At 47.7% G+C, this 18597-nt stretch overlaps 2 protein-coding genes across 4 annotated transcripts in view; one reads left to right on the top strand and one right to left on the bottom strand.

Moving 5' to 3' along the window:
- LOC139059410 (uncharacterized) overlaps positions 1 to 4471 on the top strand; it is a 356283-nt gene extending 351812 nt beyond the window's left edge. Inside the window, exon 2 of the mRNA XM_070537803.1 lies at positions 1095 to 4471. Coding sequence (XP_070393904.1) covers positions 1423 to 3381 — 1959 coding nt within the window. The 5' untranslated portion in view covers positions 1095 to 1422 and the 3' untranslated portion in view covers positions 3382 to 4471. The remainder of the gene's footprint in view (positions 1 to 1094) is intronic.
- Positions 1 to 18597, bottom strand: part of LOC135902469 (serine/threonine-protein kinase SIK2-like) — a 309800-nt gene that overhangs the window by 217179 nt on the left and 74024 nt on the right. The gene's annotated exons all lie outside the window — the stretch shown is intronic.

The following is an 18597-nucleotide window of genomic DNA, read 5'->3' as shown; positions in this document are numbered from 1 at the left end:
CCAATTCAACATTAATATTTTTATAGTCCGCTCAATTGTAATCTCTAATACTTTTAGTCTGAGCTCGATAGAAAGTTTGTGGAATATTAATGTCTAATTGAAGAACTTTGTGATCGCTCAAGCCATCAATGTAAGCAATAGGCCCGGCGGTATCAGGTGCGGTAGTTAATACTAAATCTAGGATGTTGGGACCATGGGTGTGTTGGTCGATTGTCTGGGTTAGAATGTAATCTTGTGTTAAGCTAATAAATCCAGCAGAGGAGCGGCATGATGATGACAGACTTGGCCACTCAATAAGTGGAAAATCAAAGTCTCCAGGAGATAAACAACAGCCGTGGAACATTGTTGAGTAGCACAAGTAATGCTTTCACGTGGTACGTCGAGAAACGAGTGGGCAGCGTCGGGCGGCCGATAACATGTGCCCACTGTTGTGCCATTACCACAAGCCCGGATCCCGAATCTGCAAGATGCAGAATCTATCCTGCGAGCGCCACAATTCTCCCTTCACAAGTCAAGAGGCTGCGCCTTCGTGCAGGAGAAGCCTCGGCGAAGCAGCGTGTTTAGACGTGCCCGCGTGTGCCCGACAGCCCGGCGCCGCACCTCCCTTGCCTGGAGGTCACCGCGCGCGCGAACTTTGAACCGGGTGGCCAGCGCGGTCGCTGGTTGGACCCCTCGGACGACCGTCGTGTGCTGACTTTGTATTGGGCCGTTTGAGTGACAATGGGCCTCGGGGATTATAAAAGCAGCAACACGCCGCTCGAAAACAGGATCCGCTGACCCCACCTGGAGAGAGGGTCGCTCCCGACTGGGGTGAGATGTGTCACGCGTTTTCGCCGGACGCCGTCGTGCGAGAACAGTCGCGTTTGTGTGAGCTCTCGGCCCCAGTGCCGATCCGTTCATGTCCTGTATGATAACCTGTATATAATGTATAAAGTCCCTTTTGTTATTCTCATCGACGCCAGGCTCGGAGTCTTCGCTACCAACGCTCTGTCACGAAACGGGTGACGAGCGCTACGGGACCACAAAGCCGTTATCGTGGTGCAGCGGTGCAAGTTCGTAACACTGCTGGCACCGGTTGGATGTCCGTAACACAGGCGGCACCGGTTGGAAGTTCGTAACACTGGATGGCAGCTACGGGATTGACCGGCATCAGCTACCTCGGCGCGGTGAGTGCCTGAAGTTTACCTCAAACACCAGACTTTCTCTGACACAGGTTATAGTAGCTCAGGGATTGACTTGGTGTTGCATTGTGTTTAACCTTGTGTGTTTCAAGCCTAGTAAGAGTGTTTTGAAAACCAGGGGATGCTGAGGGGGTAAACAGGGCAGTGTGTGAAATACTTGCATATGTCTTACTAGTAGTGTTATAGTAGCGTACGGCAGGTATATTCAAAAAGGGTAAACAGCAGGAGGACAGTGTGAACGATGGAGAAGTACAAGGTCAAGGAACTTCTCGAAATTTGTGAGGAGTTGGGCATTGAGTTGGGCTCAACCAAAAGAAAGAATGCGATCCTTGAGGTCATGAGGACTGGGGACGTAACGGCTGAGGAAGCCGCTGAGGCCTGGGCGAATATCAATGAACGTCGGGAAAGGGAGGAAAGGAGAGAACAGGAACGTCGCGAAGAGGAAAGGAGAGAACAGCAACGTCGCGAGGAGGAAAAGGAGGAAAGGAGAGAGATTCGTGAGCACGAGCTTAAAATGAAAGAGTTGGAGACCCGAAATAGCTCGCCAGCGCCTAGTCTCACTTCTAATGTTCCAAGAATACGCGATCAACTTCCACCCTTTGTCGTCGGAGAGGATATGGCCAAATACCTCGTGAAATTTGAGCACGTGTGTGAACGGAATAGCATTGAGCGATCCCTCTGGGCACAGAATCTGTTAGCGTTGCTTCCTGGGGAGGCATCAGACGTAATAACTTGCTTATCGAAAGAGGCGTTTGAGAGCTACAGTGATGTGAAGGAAGCGCTACTGCGGAAGTACAAATTGTCGCCCGAAGCTTTCCGGCAGAGATTCCGGTATGCAAAAAAGGGTAAGGAGTCGAATGTTGACTTCGCGTTTCGTCTAAAAGCCGACTTGGTGGAATGGCTGAAGGGCGAAGAGGTTTACGACGACCGCGACAAAATTGTCGAATGCATCGCGTTGGAGCAGTTCTACCGTTGCATTGATGAGGATGTCCGGCTCTGGCTGCAAGATAGGCTAAAGGAGGTTAAGCTAAACAAGGCAGCAGAGTTAGCGGAAGAGTATTACACCCGCCGCAGCTTGCACAGCAAGGCAGTGCGCATAGAAAAAGCAGATAGAAGAGATGGGTTTTACGGGAAGCCCGACGAACGGAAGGAAATCACGCGTCGCGAGTTTCGGGACGACGAGTCCCTTCCCAAAGAAACTGTAAGGGATGGACAGAATGCATCTCAGAATGATGACGATGGTCCGAAACAGCGAAACGAAATGACGCGTTCTTTTGAAAAACGGAGACCGTTAACCTGCTACAATTGCAAAAAGCAAGGGCATATCGCTGCAAGCTGCCCAGAGAGAATTGCTTTTGCAACGATACAGGAAACTCACAAGAACATACGTCTATTGGAGCCCTATGTGCAGGAAATTAAGGTAAACGGCAAGAAGTGCCGAGCACTGCGGGACTCTGCAGCAACTATGGACGTTGTTCACCCGTCTTTCGTCTCCTCGAGTGATTTTACGGGAGAGTGCGTTAGGATACGGCAAGTGGCCGAGAAGGAGAGTGTCTGTTTACCGATCGCAACGGTTATCATTGAAGGAGAGTTTGGGAAACTTAACACCGAAGCCGCTGTGTCAGCCGCCCTCCCGGAGCAATTTTCCTACCTCTTCTCAAATAGCTCGGAGCAGCTGCTGAGGGATCAGGGCAAATCATTCTTTGCCGACGTGGCGTACATGGCCCCCACGCGATCCAAAGCGCGCCCGCTGTCGAGGGAACTTGACTTAGCGTCGGTGAGCGAAAGGCGGTGCGGCACACGGACCGATCACGGTAACTTGAGTGGCGAGCAGTCACGGGAGAGGCAGAGCTCGGAGGCTGGCCTAGACGAGCGGGTCCTGGAAGTGAGTGGGAGTGACGCGTGCAGTGCTAGCCGCGATATAGACGCGACGCCGCAATTAGGCGACGCGGGCTCCACACTCGCTCCGGTTTCCGCCAGCCGGCAGGAGCAGGCTGCAGTTGAAAGAGAAAGTCTGATTCGCGAGCAACAGGAAGGCTGTTCATTAGCCGATCTGAGGAAGAGCGTCAAACGGGGAGTGAAAAAAAAGAGGGTTTCATTTGGCAAGGAATCTGGCTTATTGTACCGCCGCTACACGGATAAGCAGGGTCGCAAATATAAGCAGCTTCGGATTCCGCGAAAATATCGCCGGGAAAAATGAATGACCTCATTTGCTTCCTCAGAAGTATGTTTTCGGTCCAAGTGATTTCAAGGGGACCATTCTATTTGTCATTATTATTGCTGATTATTAATTGTTTCTATTTTGTTGCGTTGTTAATTTGAAAACTGGTTGTTTGAGCCTTGTGTACTAGATCGTACACCTGCCTCTTGTTGCAGCGGGAGCAAAAAGAGGGATAGCAATTTGGTTAGGTTGATTTGAATTATGGCCTTGTCTGGTGTTTGACGGGAGACAGAGGGCACTTGTTCGTGTTGGGTGTTGCCTTTTGCCGGTCGGTTTTGCAAGCTGCAGAACGACCAAGCGGGACCAGTGGCGAGAAGCAAGGTCTTAGGAACGACCCGAGCGGAGCTGGTCAAGGTGCCTTGGCGACGACGTGGTGAGCAGAGCTCCTGTCCTGACGAGTCGGACCTGGGCACGTGAAGTTACCTGGCGTCCCGACAATGGACGTGAACTTGGACGAGCCTGACGAACGTGCGCGCCTGGCATCCGAGCCACGTGGAGGCAGCTCGTCTTCCCGGCGCCTTATCTGAGGGCGGGGATGCTGTTGTGCCATTACCACAAGCCCGGATCCCGAATCTGCAAGATGCAGAATCTATCCTGCGAGCGCCACAATTCTCCCTTCACAAGTCAAGAGGCTGCGCCTTCGTGCAGGAGAAGCCTCGGCGAAGCAGCGTGTTTAGACGTGCCCGCGTGTGCCCGACAGCCCGGCGCCGCACCTCCCTTGCCTGGAGGTCACCGCGCGCGCGAACTTTGAACCGGGTGGCCAGCGCGGTCGCTGGTTGGACCCCTCGGACGACCGTCGTGTGCTGACTTTGTATTGGGCCGTTTGAGTGACAATGGGCCTCGGGGATTATAAAAGCAGCAACACGCCGCTCGAAAACAGGATCCGCTGACCCCACCTGGAGAGAGGGTCGCTCCCGACTGGGGTGAGATGTGTCACGCGTTTTCGCCGGACGCCGTCGTGCGAGAACAGTCGCGTTTGTGTGAGCTCTCGGCCCCAGTGCCGATCCGTTCATGTCCTGTATGATAACCTGTATATAATGTATAAAGTCCCTTTTGTTATTCTCATCGACGCCAGGCTCGGAGTCTTCGCTACCAACGCTCTGTCACGAAACGGGTGACGAGCGCTACGGGACCACAAAGCCGTTATCGTGGTGCAGCGGTGCAAGTTCGTAACACTGCTGGCACCGGTTGGATGTCCGTAACACAGGCGGCACCGGTTGGAAGTTCGTAACACCACTAGGACACGGGTAGAGGCTGTTGCGCATGCGACCCAAACTATTTCAGCAGGGCAATTTGTGTATATACCAGAAAGGATGAAATGCAGGTTTTTACAGCAATCAGGACACCACCACCCCTCTTCCCACTACGGTCATGCCTGTAAATGTTGTATTTGTTACTGTTGGGAAGAAGTTCTTCATTAGTGATGTCGGTGTGCAACCAAGTCTCAGTTAAAGCTACAATGTCGGGATCGCCATCTTCCAAATAGGCACTCAATGCATCGCGCTTGTTTAGTAGGCTGCGAATGTTCGTGTAATATAACAACAGCGGTGACGTTAAGGAAGATTGCGATTTCTTAACTATACCAGCAAGTGTTGCCTTCTTTAGCTACAGGAGTGACGGCATAACTGTGTCGGTAGCGCGGTCATAAACATAGGTGGTGTCATTAATACGAACCTTATCTATTGTAAGCTTTAAAGGCTGTTTTTTGTTTTGGCAAATTCAATTAATTTTTTCCTAGCTTGCTTTGTGGATAAAGAAAGGTCTTCACGTATCGAATACTCCCTACCCTTTAGCTTGTGGGCAAGTGCTAGGATATTCTGCTTGTCCTTAAAAAGGGCTAATCGTGCTATGATGGGCCGACGTTTCTCAGAAGAAAAGCTTCCCAATCTATGCACGCGCTCAAACTGTGCGTTCACCATGTTAAGGCCAAGCTGTTCACAGCAAAACTTTACTATTTTTTGTTCAGATGCAGCCCAGTTTTCGTCTTGCTCATCATCAATACCGAAAAACAGTAAATTACACCGTCGCATTCTGTTTTCTGTATCACCACATCTGTTGGCAGTACTCCCCAAGATCTTCGAAGCCGTTGCTAAACTTTCAGTCCAAGCATTCCAAAGTAGTAAAAAAAGGAATTGCCATGTCGTGCCTTAAGTCTTCTCTCACCAAATCCTGCATGCACAAAATGAGCGCCAGTTTTAATGCGGAGGTCCGGCGCATATTAGAAGCAAGTTATCCTATAGTGTAGCAGTGGCCGCTGTCGCTGAGCGCCTGAAGAAGTCGGTTTCGAAGGGGACGGACGTAATTACAGAAAGCAGTAATAGCAAAAAAGGGTAGTGGCTATTCCGCATATTAATTCAGTGTCGCACAGGCTTAAAAAAGTTGCAAGTAGATGTGATGTTAATGTTGCTTTCACTGTTCCCAATAAGCTAGATAAGATATGCGCTGCCGTGCAGAGGAAAAAAGGAGCAGGTAAAAGGCAAAAAAAGAACAGATATTTGTCCAGTAAAGCACAATAAGAACAACCGGTTTACTGACTGTCGTATGGGTATGGTTTATAAAATTCCCCTTACTTGCGGCCAGTTCTACGTAGGGCAAACGGGGCGGTGTATCAATCAGAGGCTAATGGAACATAAAAGTTCGTTAACCGGTGGATCGCCTTCTAATCTTTCCCTATATTGCCAAGATTGTAACTGCACGCCAGAGTTAGATGAATGCGCGATATTGTACAGGCATAAGAATGAAGATACGCGTCTTATCGTAGAGGCATGGCATATCTATAATGGTGGAAGAGCGTGCGTGAGGCAGCCTTCAATTACTTTACATAAGGAAGGGATTAAGCGCCTTAATAGTTATCTCTCACGTATAGACCGGCACATGTACCCGAGTGACACGTGGTGATACCATTCCTGAGCTTGCGCAGATGAGTTTTGTGTCTTCTTTCTTTTTTCGCCTCAGTGCTCCCTTCAGTTGATAGTCGGTGTTCGTGTGGTCCACTTCTCTACTCTTGTGTTCTGTCTGCACACCTCACCTCCTTTTTGCATAATGAATCCTTACCAACTAGCTCAGCTTTCTGTCGTTCTAAAATGTCCGATATGTGCTATATACGCGCATATTACCGGGGTGTACGGGCAACGAGAGCGGGTCGGGAGCGTGTAGCAATCCACATCGCCAGAGCAGAGGAGAAAAAGAAAAGGAAGAGGCTGCTTAGAAATGCAGCAATGAACAATGCATTTTACGGTAGAATGTTCCCGTAGAATCTTTATAATTTATGCATTTATTTATTTATTGTTGTAAACAGAAAGAACTAGGGTAGCCGAGGTACTCTATATGTTGTCTCCACAGCAGCCGATGTATATACACGTGTGCCTGTTTGGCAGCGCGTTGGATATTTATACCGTTTCGCAGAAAAACGAAACTCGTGAATCCAAAGACAGGGCAATACATTTGCACCAAAGCCAGTTGGCATAAAATACAAATGCTTTCGGATAAACAGTCGGAAATGTTTTCTCACCCGTTTTCGCTTAACCACGCGGGGCAACAAACACCTCGATCGTGGCGTTCTCCGCTGGTTAAGCGAGCAAACGTGCAGTCAGGGAGCTCACGTATATGGGCAACCACGCAAGGCTTTCGCCGTTAAGAAAGTACCGAGAGGCCGGGCAAAGTACGATGCGCCGCTTTCACTGTTTTCGGAGAAAACAACACTACGGATTTCTTTTTTGTATGTCACGGCATTCCGCATTGTGTATAGATTCCTCGTCTTTACCTCACATCTCTGTTGCGTATATGTCCCATGCAAGATAAAAAAAACACAGTACCGCGCTCAAAGTATGAATCGGATCGCTTAAATTTGCAATGCTACGGAACGTCCTAATGAAAATTTATTTGCGACTGCCCCTGAATCTATAGGCTATAGTGCAAAGATTTTGTTTTTGATTGCACATAAGCTAATGACATACTATAAATAATTGTGGGCTAGAAGGCCATAATTCATATAGTCTGTCTAAACTGTAGAGACACTTTGAGACACATGGCCTTATGTGGCCTTGTCTTCTTTAGAACTAGGCCGAAACAGCGCGACTGAAACAAGGACACAAAGAAACAAATACCGCTGTGGCATTTAATTGTTTCTCCCTGCCCTTGTTTAGCCGCGCTGTCTGAGCGTGGTTCTACAGTATAGACCTCACCAAGATTTTCCTAATGCAAATGTCTTCTTTAGTTACGAATGGAATGTGAATACATCTCTCAAAGTTACATAATTTTAAGCGGTCCGGTATAGTATAGGTAAGACAAGTTCGCCAAAGTGTGTTTTGTATGAAAATGAGTCTGTGAGTGACGTCGACGTCGCAAACTTGTTTAACGAACATTTTATTGATGTGGGTGCTTCATATATGCAAAAAATAAGTGAGGCGTGCAGACAAGACACAAGAGTAGAGAAGTGGGTGTTTCCGCAGACGACCACGCTAAAATACCTTGACAACATTTTGTGAAAACAAATTGTCAAAGTACTATGTTTGTGCCGCCCACTGATCAATATGAGATATCCTATGTAATATTGGCATCAAGAAACGATTGCGCCGCTGGAGCAACGATATTAAACCTAGACCATTGAAAGTTGTCGCGAAAATAGTAAGCATCCCCTTTATGCGTATTCTCAAGCTTATTCCTTTTATCTCAGTGTTCCCAGATGCAATGAAGCTGGCCCGTGTGGCCGTAATACATAAAGGTGGCTCCGTTAAAGACAAGAACGATCACAGAGCAGTCTCTGTGCTTACTATTTTGGGAAGATAGCAGAGACCATAATATACAAAAGACTTTTTGGCTTTCTGATGATAAATAATATATAGTAAGCAAAATATTCGGGTTTAGAAAGAACAAGTCGTCTGAAAGTGCACTTCTTGAAATAAAACAACACATACTAGACAATATTGAAAGGAAAATAGTTACAGTGGGAATATTTCAGGACTTCAGAAAGGCTTTCGACTGTGTTCAACACGATGTGCTTTTAAGGAAATTGCTATCTTGTGGAACACGCGGCAAAGCTTGGTCTTTGATAAAAAGCTACTTAACTTAGAGAGCTCGATTTACATGCATAAATTGTATAAGCTCTGAAGAGGATTTGTACAACTTGGTGTACTTCAAGAATCATTATTTTGACCGACATTATTTTATTATACGTTAATGATAATGTAGCCATAAACAAAAATATGAAGTTAATTTTATATGTAGACGACACGAATGTATTCTTCTTAGGCACTGACGTAAGATAGGTATTTCATCTAGCTAACGAATGGCCAACAGGTCTGGATTTGTGGCTTCAATCTAATGGACTCCAATTAAACATCAGCAAACGAAAGACTCTCGCGACCGCGAGGAACCCACCCGATTATAAACTTACATTTAAAATTTCAGAACGTTGCCATCGAACAATCTTTATCAGTTGGATTTTTGGGGGCAACATTCGAGTAAAAACCTTTCATGAACCCCTCACGTTGACACACTCCGAAGTGACCTCGGGCGAGCTGTAGGAATCTTAAATAAAATAAGATATCATATCCCGTCTCGGATGAAAAGGCAGATATACTACGAGCTTATTCGTTCCCGGTACTGTTACTGTTTTTTAGTATGGTCAACAACGAATAAGACCAACCTATATGGACTGTCTTTTTTCTTTGCAAAAGTGAGCGGTGCGTGAAATCGGAAATTTATAACTTTCGGAAGACACTACACCCCTTTTTAAATCGAATAAGATACTGCCTATTCATAAATTGCATAAATATAAACTGGCCTTAGAAATTTCGCACCAGCACCGAACAACTACAACATTTCAAACAACATATGAAGCGAAACCTGGTCCGTACTACCTACGAAAAAATTTAATACCCAGGCAACGTTCCTGTACAGAATTAGTGATCAAGAACTTATCTTTGTGATGCCATATCTACTAAATGAAAATCCGGAAATAGTTGAAGCACTCTTTACAGCTACCTCGGAGCAGAAAGTCAAAAAGAAAGCTCAGGGATTTCTTTCTTAACACAAACTAAAAATAGTGCCGGACTGATTTAGTTGGTTTCAGTTTACTCTGCGAGTCCTTGCTTTCATTGTGAAAGCCTGAAATATGTTCTGTACCCGGACGACTGCTGCTTCGACATACCTGTACCTGTATCATGCACCGTATGTACCTGTATTTCACATGCTATTGATGTGCAAACTACTTTATTGATGTCTAAATTTTGCCATGTTTCCAATTGCTGAATTGTATTCTGTATTATTTTTTTCCATTGTATCATGTGGTTGTGGAGCCGCAGCTGCCAAGGGTGGCGCGACCCAGTCAGGCATCAGGTCGAGGATCCCGCCAAACGTGGTAGTGGCTTCAGCAAAGCAGTAGTGCGCGTGTGGAAATACTGTAGCACGTTCAAGTGAAATGAACCCACACTGAGTGCGCTGCAGAGGGTACAATTTCCTTGCCGACACTGGACAGAAATGGCGAAACAACAATCAAGTACACTAATACACATGTACGTCGTGTCTAACTCGCCTTATTGAACGCAGATACAGTGTCTATGTGCAGGGTATATACAAGCTTATTAGGCCTGTGCCTGTGCCCATTTCCGCACTTAAAGTCAACAAGATAGATCAGCTATCACAACAGACAGTGACACGTAAATACATGCATAAAATAAATCGTGACTAAAGTTAAAGTGTTTGGTTTCTATAAAGAGACTTATTGCATATCTAAAAAAAATAAAAATTTACCAATCTCTGCTACTTTGCTGGCAATGTATGCTTACGTCAAGTAGAATGCTATTGCCTATGTACTCTACATGTATACATGAAATTTTGTATTGTATAGTGTATGTGTGGTTTTTTTTTCGCTCTTCTTAAATTGTTCTTTTTTTTTAGGGGGGGGGGGGCATGATCTTAGTATACTGACGCGCATTTATATCATGTAGTATCTTGGACGCACTGAATTTTTATTCTATAACACGCCTTAATGACACTTTTATCCAAGTTTACTTTGTTTCGTTCTACCTTGCATGCTCTTACATTTACATTGTGTATTCTTCTTCGTACTCACATAGTATCTATAGTTACGAACGCATCACAAATATTTGTACTTACGCCACAAAATGTTTGTACTTCGGCCATACATCAATCATATAGAAAAAAAATAAAGCTTGAATACGCTGTAGAGGAAAGTATGTAACGCCGCGCCATCGCTTTCAATGCGTCACGCTTTTGGTAACACTGTTCTTTCTTTGTTTTGTTTTTTAATATATATGTCAGCTTCCGTTAAACTACACAGCAGAAGACGCTGCTAGGGCTACTTTAGCTATCCGCGTGAGATTACGGTGGGACTCGTTAAGTTTAGCAACGACACAATCATTTAGCGCACCTGTCTTAGCCTTCTAAAGATACCCTTCGGTAATGTGCTAAGCCCATCAGCACCTAAGCCCATGCACGAAGCCCATTATCGGGCACACACACACACACAAAAAAGCAACTAAAATGTCCAGTACTTTCCCGCGTATACCATAAGCTCGTGAGACGTCACATAGCGAGTCAGGAGTCACTAAAGACAGAGTTTAAAAAGTAATCTGCGCAATCGAGCATGTAATCACGCACCGCTTTCTCACTTGGACAAAAAAAAAAAAATGGCACTTTCGAACAGCTCTGCTCGTAATTAGAAATTATGAGCGGGCTGGCGTAAAGCAACATTTGGACAGCGATATATATATATATATATATATATATAGACGCGGATAGCTTTAAAACCCATTTTACTCTCTCTCTTTCGCGGCTGTATTGCTCACTTGCTGCCCGAATTTTTTTATGGCACCCACGTCTATAACGGTTACGTGCAGAAACAGAGGTGTCCAGCAATTAAATCACGAGGTGCATGGGCTGACAATACAACTCCGCACGCGGCGCACGAGGTAGGGCGTCCTTCCCCCCCGCCCGCTGTGGGCGCTGCCTCAGGGGTGCAGCGCGCCTGAGTTTGCTCCTTTCTTGAACGCGCGCACGCCGAACGCGAGAAGGGTGGTGGCCAACGCAAACAGGGCCCCACCGCGAGCACGCTACCGGTGTTGTTGTTGTCGGGACGGAATCTGACGGCGCGCGAATCCCTGATGAGGGCCGCGTCTCGGCCGATGTCCGCCGCTCGCCAACCGGACACAGCTACAACGCATCGGCCACAGCAGCGCGGTCGCGTGAAGAAGGGCCGCCGCCGTGCCGGAGGAGAAGAGCTGGGCGTTCGGCCTCACAACGGCGCCCGAGAGAAGCGCGCCGCGCCGTGGTGCTAAATTACGGACGCAGGGTGGCTGCTGCCGATGTTTCGGGTTCGCGTCCCCCCCCCCCCCTCCTCGTGCTGCCCCCTCCGCAGCACCCTAGCGCAGAGGAGGAGGACGGTGAATAGGAGGAGAGCGGCAGCAGAAACAGCGCGTCGCTTATTACACGTGAAGGCAGCGCGAGGAGAAGGCCTGCGCCTCGCGCGCGCGAGAGAGGCGCCTATCAGTGGCGGGACACCCACGTCGAACAAAGGGGCGCCGTGCTCGGGGCATCTGGCTAGTCATCGCCGGGCGCCTCGGCAAATGGATCGGCCGCCGACCCCCATTGGCCGGCCGCCGGTGGGTCACGTGACCGCCGTCCTGGGTGGCCGACAGCACCCCCCCCACCTCCTTCCCGGAACCGGACGGGGGCGCCCCCGGCGGGACGTCTCAATGGGTGCTGGCCCCCCTCCCCCCCTTCGGGCAGAAAGGCACCCCGAGCCCACTGCTGCAGCGGCGCAGGCAAATAGGCCTCGTTTATCCACAGCGCCGAACGCGCGCAGCGGGCGCTGCGGGCTGCCGAGACCCGACACAAGCGCACCCCCCCCCCCCCCCCCCCCCTTCCCTGGCCCGCACCCCAACCCCGTATTAAATGTCCACCGGTCGAGCGGCTCGCTATTCGGACTTTCGCGCGCGTTCGTTTCCCGCTGCACAAACAAGACTGCGCCCCGAACGAATAACTCTTCCTGAATGCCAGCGTGGTCCCCGTCAGTCGTGTTCACCCAAGGGTCGCAGGTTGGGTGCGCATTCGGGGCACAACTCTGGCAACTTCAGTGCACCCTAAGAAGCTGAACCTTGGTGAGCACCCTAAGTACCGCTCTTGCGAATGCAAACTGTTGCGTGACACTGTGCTGGAAATGAGGCACAGTTCCAAGATTGGCCATAAGGGTTGCCTCCGCAGCGCGCACAAGGCCGATATCCGTCTGGCGTATCCTGTGTCTCCGGGAAGTTAGCATCGAAAGTATCTATTGTGTGCATCGAAACGTGTGCGCTGAGACGCGATGCGTGTGAAAATAGGCAGCACTCGTAATACATCCTGCAACGAACTCTCGAGCTCACGTTTCCTGACCGCCGGAGTGGAAGCTTAATCGGGCGCTCGTATACATTATGCCCGCGCTCTATGCATGACTAGCACTTTGGGACAAAAGCCATAACACATAATAAATTATCGTCATTGCTGTGAAAAGCTTTCTTCGCAGAGGCTTTGTCATTGTCATTAACAACAACGTCATGAATACACACAACGCGCACGTTTATGCAAAAAGAAAGACTGGCACCCATACATCCACTCCTCAGTTTTGTTCATTGCGCTGCGTTGGACATCGTCTAGTCCACAGCCCAAGAGCCACATGCAATATGTTATTGTACGTGGTCACATGTCCCAAGCCATTTAGACATTTGGACGGCTTGAAGGCGTCGCCCACTGCAGCAATCAGATTGTTTATCTTCAAGCTTACTTACGCTGTACCTAAGCGAAGAAAGTACCATAAAAAAGCAATGTCATAAAAAGTGCACAATAAAAAGCGCAAACAATTCAACAAAGAAAAAAGAAAAAAAGTACGTTTTTGTAATGGCATCTTCAATGAATCTGGACTATACCTGCTCACAAAACGAATCTTGCATATAGGTCCTCTCATCGACTATAGGTGGTGCAGCGGTGGCGTAGAGGTAGAACACCCGCCTCGCGTGCAAGAGGTCCGTGGTTCGAATCCCGGTGCCGGCAATTTTCCACCGGATTAAAAAAAAAATCCGCGTGTTGTTAAAATTGCATAAACAGGCCTGGAGTGTGGCCTGATCCCGGTGACCAGAACCGGTAACGCACTCCCTCACCAGAGCAGGATTGGCCACCCTGGTGCAGTACTTGGCCACAACCTCCTATATGAACAACACAATCAAACCCCGGCCCCTCAGTCCCCAGCAGCTGTGAAGCAACTGACCACGGCGGCGGTCAGACCTGCGACGCAGCAGAGGGTGCTAAGAATCACTGGCTCCGGACAGGCTGCCATTGGAATATGAACCTGGCTACGTTTAATGCTAGAACGTTATCTAGTGAGGCGAGTCTAGCAGTACTATTGGAGGAATTAGAGGGCAGTAAATGGGACATAATAGGGCTCAGTGAAGTTAGGAGGCCAAAAGAGGCATATACAGTGCTAAAAAGCGGGCACGTCCTGTGCTACCGGGGCTTAGCGGAGAGAAGAGAACTAGGCGTCGGATTCCTGATTAATAAGAATATTGCCAACACCGTAAGCGACCTACTACTGCTCCGGTCGGGACCCTACAACCACTTCCTTGTCCAGCACAACCCTTCTCTGTCGTCGGCATTGACCTTTTCGGGCCACTCCCACCTACTCCAGACGGCAACCGATGGATCGTCACTGCTGTTGACCATTTGACCCGGTACGCTGAAACAGCCTCAATACGCTCAGGAGCTGCCTCAGAAGTAGCGGCCTTCTTCTTGCAGGCTGTCTACTTACGTCACGGGGCGCCTCACGTTCTTTTGAGCGACCGAGGCAAGGCATTCCTTTCAAGCACTCTTAATCAAGTTCTGCAAGCCTCCAACACCGTGCACAAGACAACGTCTAGCTACCACCCTCAGACCAACGGCCTAACAGAGCGATTTCATCGCACGCTGTGTGACATGCTATCCATGTATATTCAACCTGATCATCGTAACTGGGATGCGATTCTCCCATTTGTAACATTTGCGTACAACACGTCTGTCACCACTTGAAATACTACGGTTGAGACGACGCTTTATTCCAAGAAGGAAAAATGGCGCCGACGCAAAAACGAACACGAGCCGATGATTGATGATGACTTTGTACAGATGAAGATGAAGTCCGCATAAATGCTTACAATATAGCTGGTAACATACAGGAATTCTATAGCATTAACGAGAGGGTGGCAGGTCTTGTTGTGAAACTTAATAAGAGGTACAAAATGAAGATTGTACAGGTCTACGCCCCTACATCCAGTCATGATGACCAGGAAGTCGAAAGCTTCTATGAAGACGTGGAATCGGCGATGGGTAGAGTGAAAACTAAATACACTATACTAATGGGCGACTTCAATGCCAAGGTAGGCAAGAAGCAGGCTGGAGACAAGGCAGTGGGGGAATATGGCATAGGCACTAGAAATACCAGGGGGGAGTTATTAGTAGAGTTTGCGGAACAGAATAATATGAGGATAATGAATACTTTCTTCCGCAAGCGGGATAGCCGAAAGTGGACGTGGAGGAGCCCCAACGGCGAGACTAGAAATGAAATAGACTTCATACTCTGCGCTAACCCTGGCATCATACAGGATGTGGACGTGCTCGGCAAGGTGCGCTGCAGTGACCACAGGATGGTAAGAACTCGAATTAGCCTAGACCTGAGAAGGGAACGGAAGAAACTGGTACATAAGAAGCCGATCAATGAGTTAGCGGTAAGAGGGAAAATAGAGGAATTCCAGATCAAGCTACAGAACAGGTATTCAGCTTTAACTCAGGAAGAGGACCTTAGTGTTGAAGCAATGAACGACAATCTTGTCGGCATCATTAAGGAGTGTGCAATGGAAGTCGGTGGTAACTCCGTTAGGCAGGATACCAGTAAACTATCGCAGGAGACGAAAGATCTGATCAAGAAACGCCAGGGTATGAAAGCCTCTAACCCTACAGCTAGAATAGAACTGGCAGAACTTTCGAAGTTAATCAACAAGCGTAAGACAGCTGACATAAGGAAGTATAATATGGATAGAATTGAACATGCTCTCAGGAATGGAGGAAGCCTAAAAACAGTGAAGAAGAAACTAGGAATTGGCAAGAATCAGATGTATGCGTTAAGAGACAAAGCCGGCAATATCATTACTAATATGGATGAGATAGTTCAAGTGGCTGAGGAGTTCTATAGAGATCTATACAGTACCAGTGGCACCCAGGACGATAATGGAACAGAAAATAGTCTAGAGGAATTAAAAATCCCACAGGTAACGCCGGAAGAAGTAAAGAAAGCCTTGGGAGATATGCAAAGGGGGAAGGCAGCTGGGGAGGATCAGGTAACAGCAGATTTGTTGAAGGATGGTGGGCAGATTGTTCTAGAGAAACTGGCCACCCTGTATACGCAATGCCTCATAACGTCGAGCGTACCGGAATCTTGGAAAAACGCGAACATAATCCTAATCCATAAGAAAGGGGACGCCAAAGAACTGAAAAATTATAGACCGATCAGCTTACTGTCCGTTGCCTACAAACTATTTACTAAGGTAATCGCAAATAGAATCAGGAACACCTTAGACTTCTGTCAAGCAAAGGACCAGGCAGGATTCCGTAAAGGCTACTCAACAATAGATCATATTCACACTATCAATCAGGTGATAGAGAAATGTGCGGAATATAATCAACCCTTATATATAGCTTTCATTGATTACGAGAAAGCATTTGATTCTGTCGAAACCTCAGCAGTCATGGAGGCATTACGGAATCAGGGTGTAGACGAGCCGTATGTAAAAATACTGAAAGATATCTATAGCGGCTCCACAGCCACCGTAGTCCTCCATAAAGAAAGCAACAAAATCCCAATAAAGAAAGGCGTCAGGCAGGGCGATACGATCTCTCCAATGCTATTCACAGCGTGTTTACAGGAGGTATTCAGAGACCTGGATTGGGAAGAAATGGGGATAAGAGTAAATGGAGAATACCTTAGTAACTTGCGATTCGCTGATGATATTGCCTTGCTTAGTAACTCAGGGGACCAACTGCAATGTATGCTCACTGACCTGGAGAGGCAAAGCAGAAGAGTGAGTCTAAAAATTAATCTGCAGAAAACTAAAGTAATGTTTAACAGTCTGGGAAGAGAACAGCAGTTTACGATAGGTAGTGAGGCACTGGAATTGGTAAGGGAATACATCTACTTAGGGCAGATAGTGACTGCGGATCCGGATCATGAGACTGAAATAATCAGAAGAATAAGAATGGGCTGGGGTGCGTTTGGCAGACATTCTCAGATCATGAACAGCAGATTGCCATTATCCCTCAAGAGGAAAGTTTATAACAGCTGTGTCTTACCAGTACTCACGTACGGGGCAGAAACCTGGAGGCTTACGAAAAGGGTTCTACTTAAATTGAGGACGACGCAACGAGCTATGGAAAGAAGAATGATAGGTGTAACGTTAAGGGATAAGAAAAGAGCAGATTGGGTGAGGGAACAAACGCGAGTTAATGACATCTTAGTTGAAATCAAGAAAAAGAAATGGGCATGGGCAGGACATGTAATGAGGAGGGAAGATAACCGATGGTCATTAAGGGTTACGGACTGGATTCCAAGGGAAGGGAAGCGTAGCAGGGGACGGCAGAAAGTTAGGTGGGCGGATGAGATTAAGAAGTTTGCAGGGACGGCATGGCCACAATTAGTACATGACCGGGGTTGTTGGAGAAATATGGGAGAGGCCTTTGCCCTGCAGTGGGCGTAACCAGGCTGATGATGATGATGATGATGATGATGATCGACTATAGCTATCGCCGAGGCGCTCACGCGTCCTTATCACGCCTATATATACCTCGATCATGAGCGGCAAGCGCCGAAACACGATGCTCTATACCCTTAGGCAAGATTATTTATGTGAACACGGGTCCTAACGTTTCGGGCAACAGGTCAGTTGTTAACTAAAATTAAATAATGGGGTTTTACGTGCCAAAACCACTTTCTGATTATGAGGCACGCCGTAGTGGAGGACTCCGGTAATTTCGACCACCTGGGTTTCTTTAACGTGCACCTAAATCTAAGTACACGGGTGTTTTTGCACTTCGCACCCATCGAAATGCGGCCGCCTTGGCCGGGATTCGATCCCGCGACCTCGTGCTCAGCAGCCCAACACCCAGATCCGTTGTTTTAAATCAGTCTAAGTGGCACCCCAATAATGTATTTCTCAAATACTTGCAAGAAATTTCTGCACGTTGGCCACTTCGTTAACGACATCTTAAGTGAAAATAAACAGCGATCGAAGACGAGGAGGCGCTGCGGAGCAGCGTCTATCGCGGGCGCCGAAACGGCGTGCTCTCACCCGAGCAAAAAAAGTGTACACACGCTTGAGATAACCTCATTAATCGTCACCCGGCAAGTTGGCGACCCCATACCCACCCCGCCTTTCTGGTTTCTCTACGCAGCCTTGAAGCTTGTATACGACCTGTTTAGGCAAATCTAACCTGCCGGTATACATATCGGAAACATGTGCAGGCAAGGACCATGCCACCGCGGAACCGTTATCATTATTTGACAACGAAAAGTACCGCGACACGCAAGGAAGCAAGAAGGATGCACGACACGCGCTCAAAGCTACGAAATAACGTTTATTGACAGAACTACTGCTATATCGTTATTATGGGATGCCAACTCAGACAGCAATCCATCCCTTGTTGTTATTTTGGCAGCAACTATCAGTCGTTAAGAGAAACTTCTAGACGGCCTGACCAAGCAGGTAGCTTTCAAAGCAGACAATATGAAATCGTATCGAGTGCTCGTATTAAGGGATAGGTCTTTTTCCCTGCACATTCTCTCAGACAGTAAACCCGTATACGAAATAATTATTTTCACTGACATGACTAGATAAGGGGATGTGGGCCCCACGCAGAAGGTGGTGTCAGCCACTCTTTGTCACATATAGGAAAAGTAGAAATACATCACAAGTCGCTGAACATATCTGATAGACACGTAATCAAATCACACAAACACAACAAAACCGAACGAACAGCTTCGTGAATTCGACACCTGATACAAGAGCTAGCAGGCAAATGATATACGACACACGTGAAATTGTCTTCCCGCAAGCGAGAGTGCGTTATCGGGTGGTAAGCTGCACACGATTCGTGCAGGACGGCGTCTCTTCAACTTTTCTT

The sequence above is a fragment of the Dermacentor albipictus genome, chromosome 4 (assembly GCF_038994185.2).
Source record: "Dermacentor albipictus isolate Rhodes 1998 colony chromosome 4, USDA_Dalb.pri_finalv2, whole genome shotgun sequence".
Lineage (NCBI taxonomy): Eukaryota > Metazoa > Arthropoda > Arachnida > Ixodida > Ixodidae > Dermacentor > Dermacentor albipictus.
The sequence above is the reverse complement of the archived record's forward strand: the minus strand, read 5'-3'. Positions and strand labels throughout refer to the sequence as shown.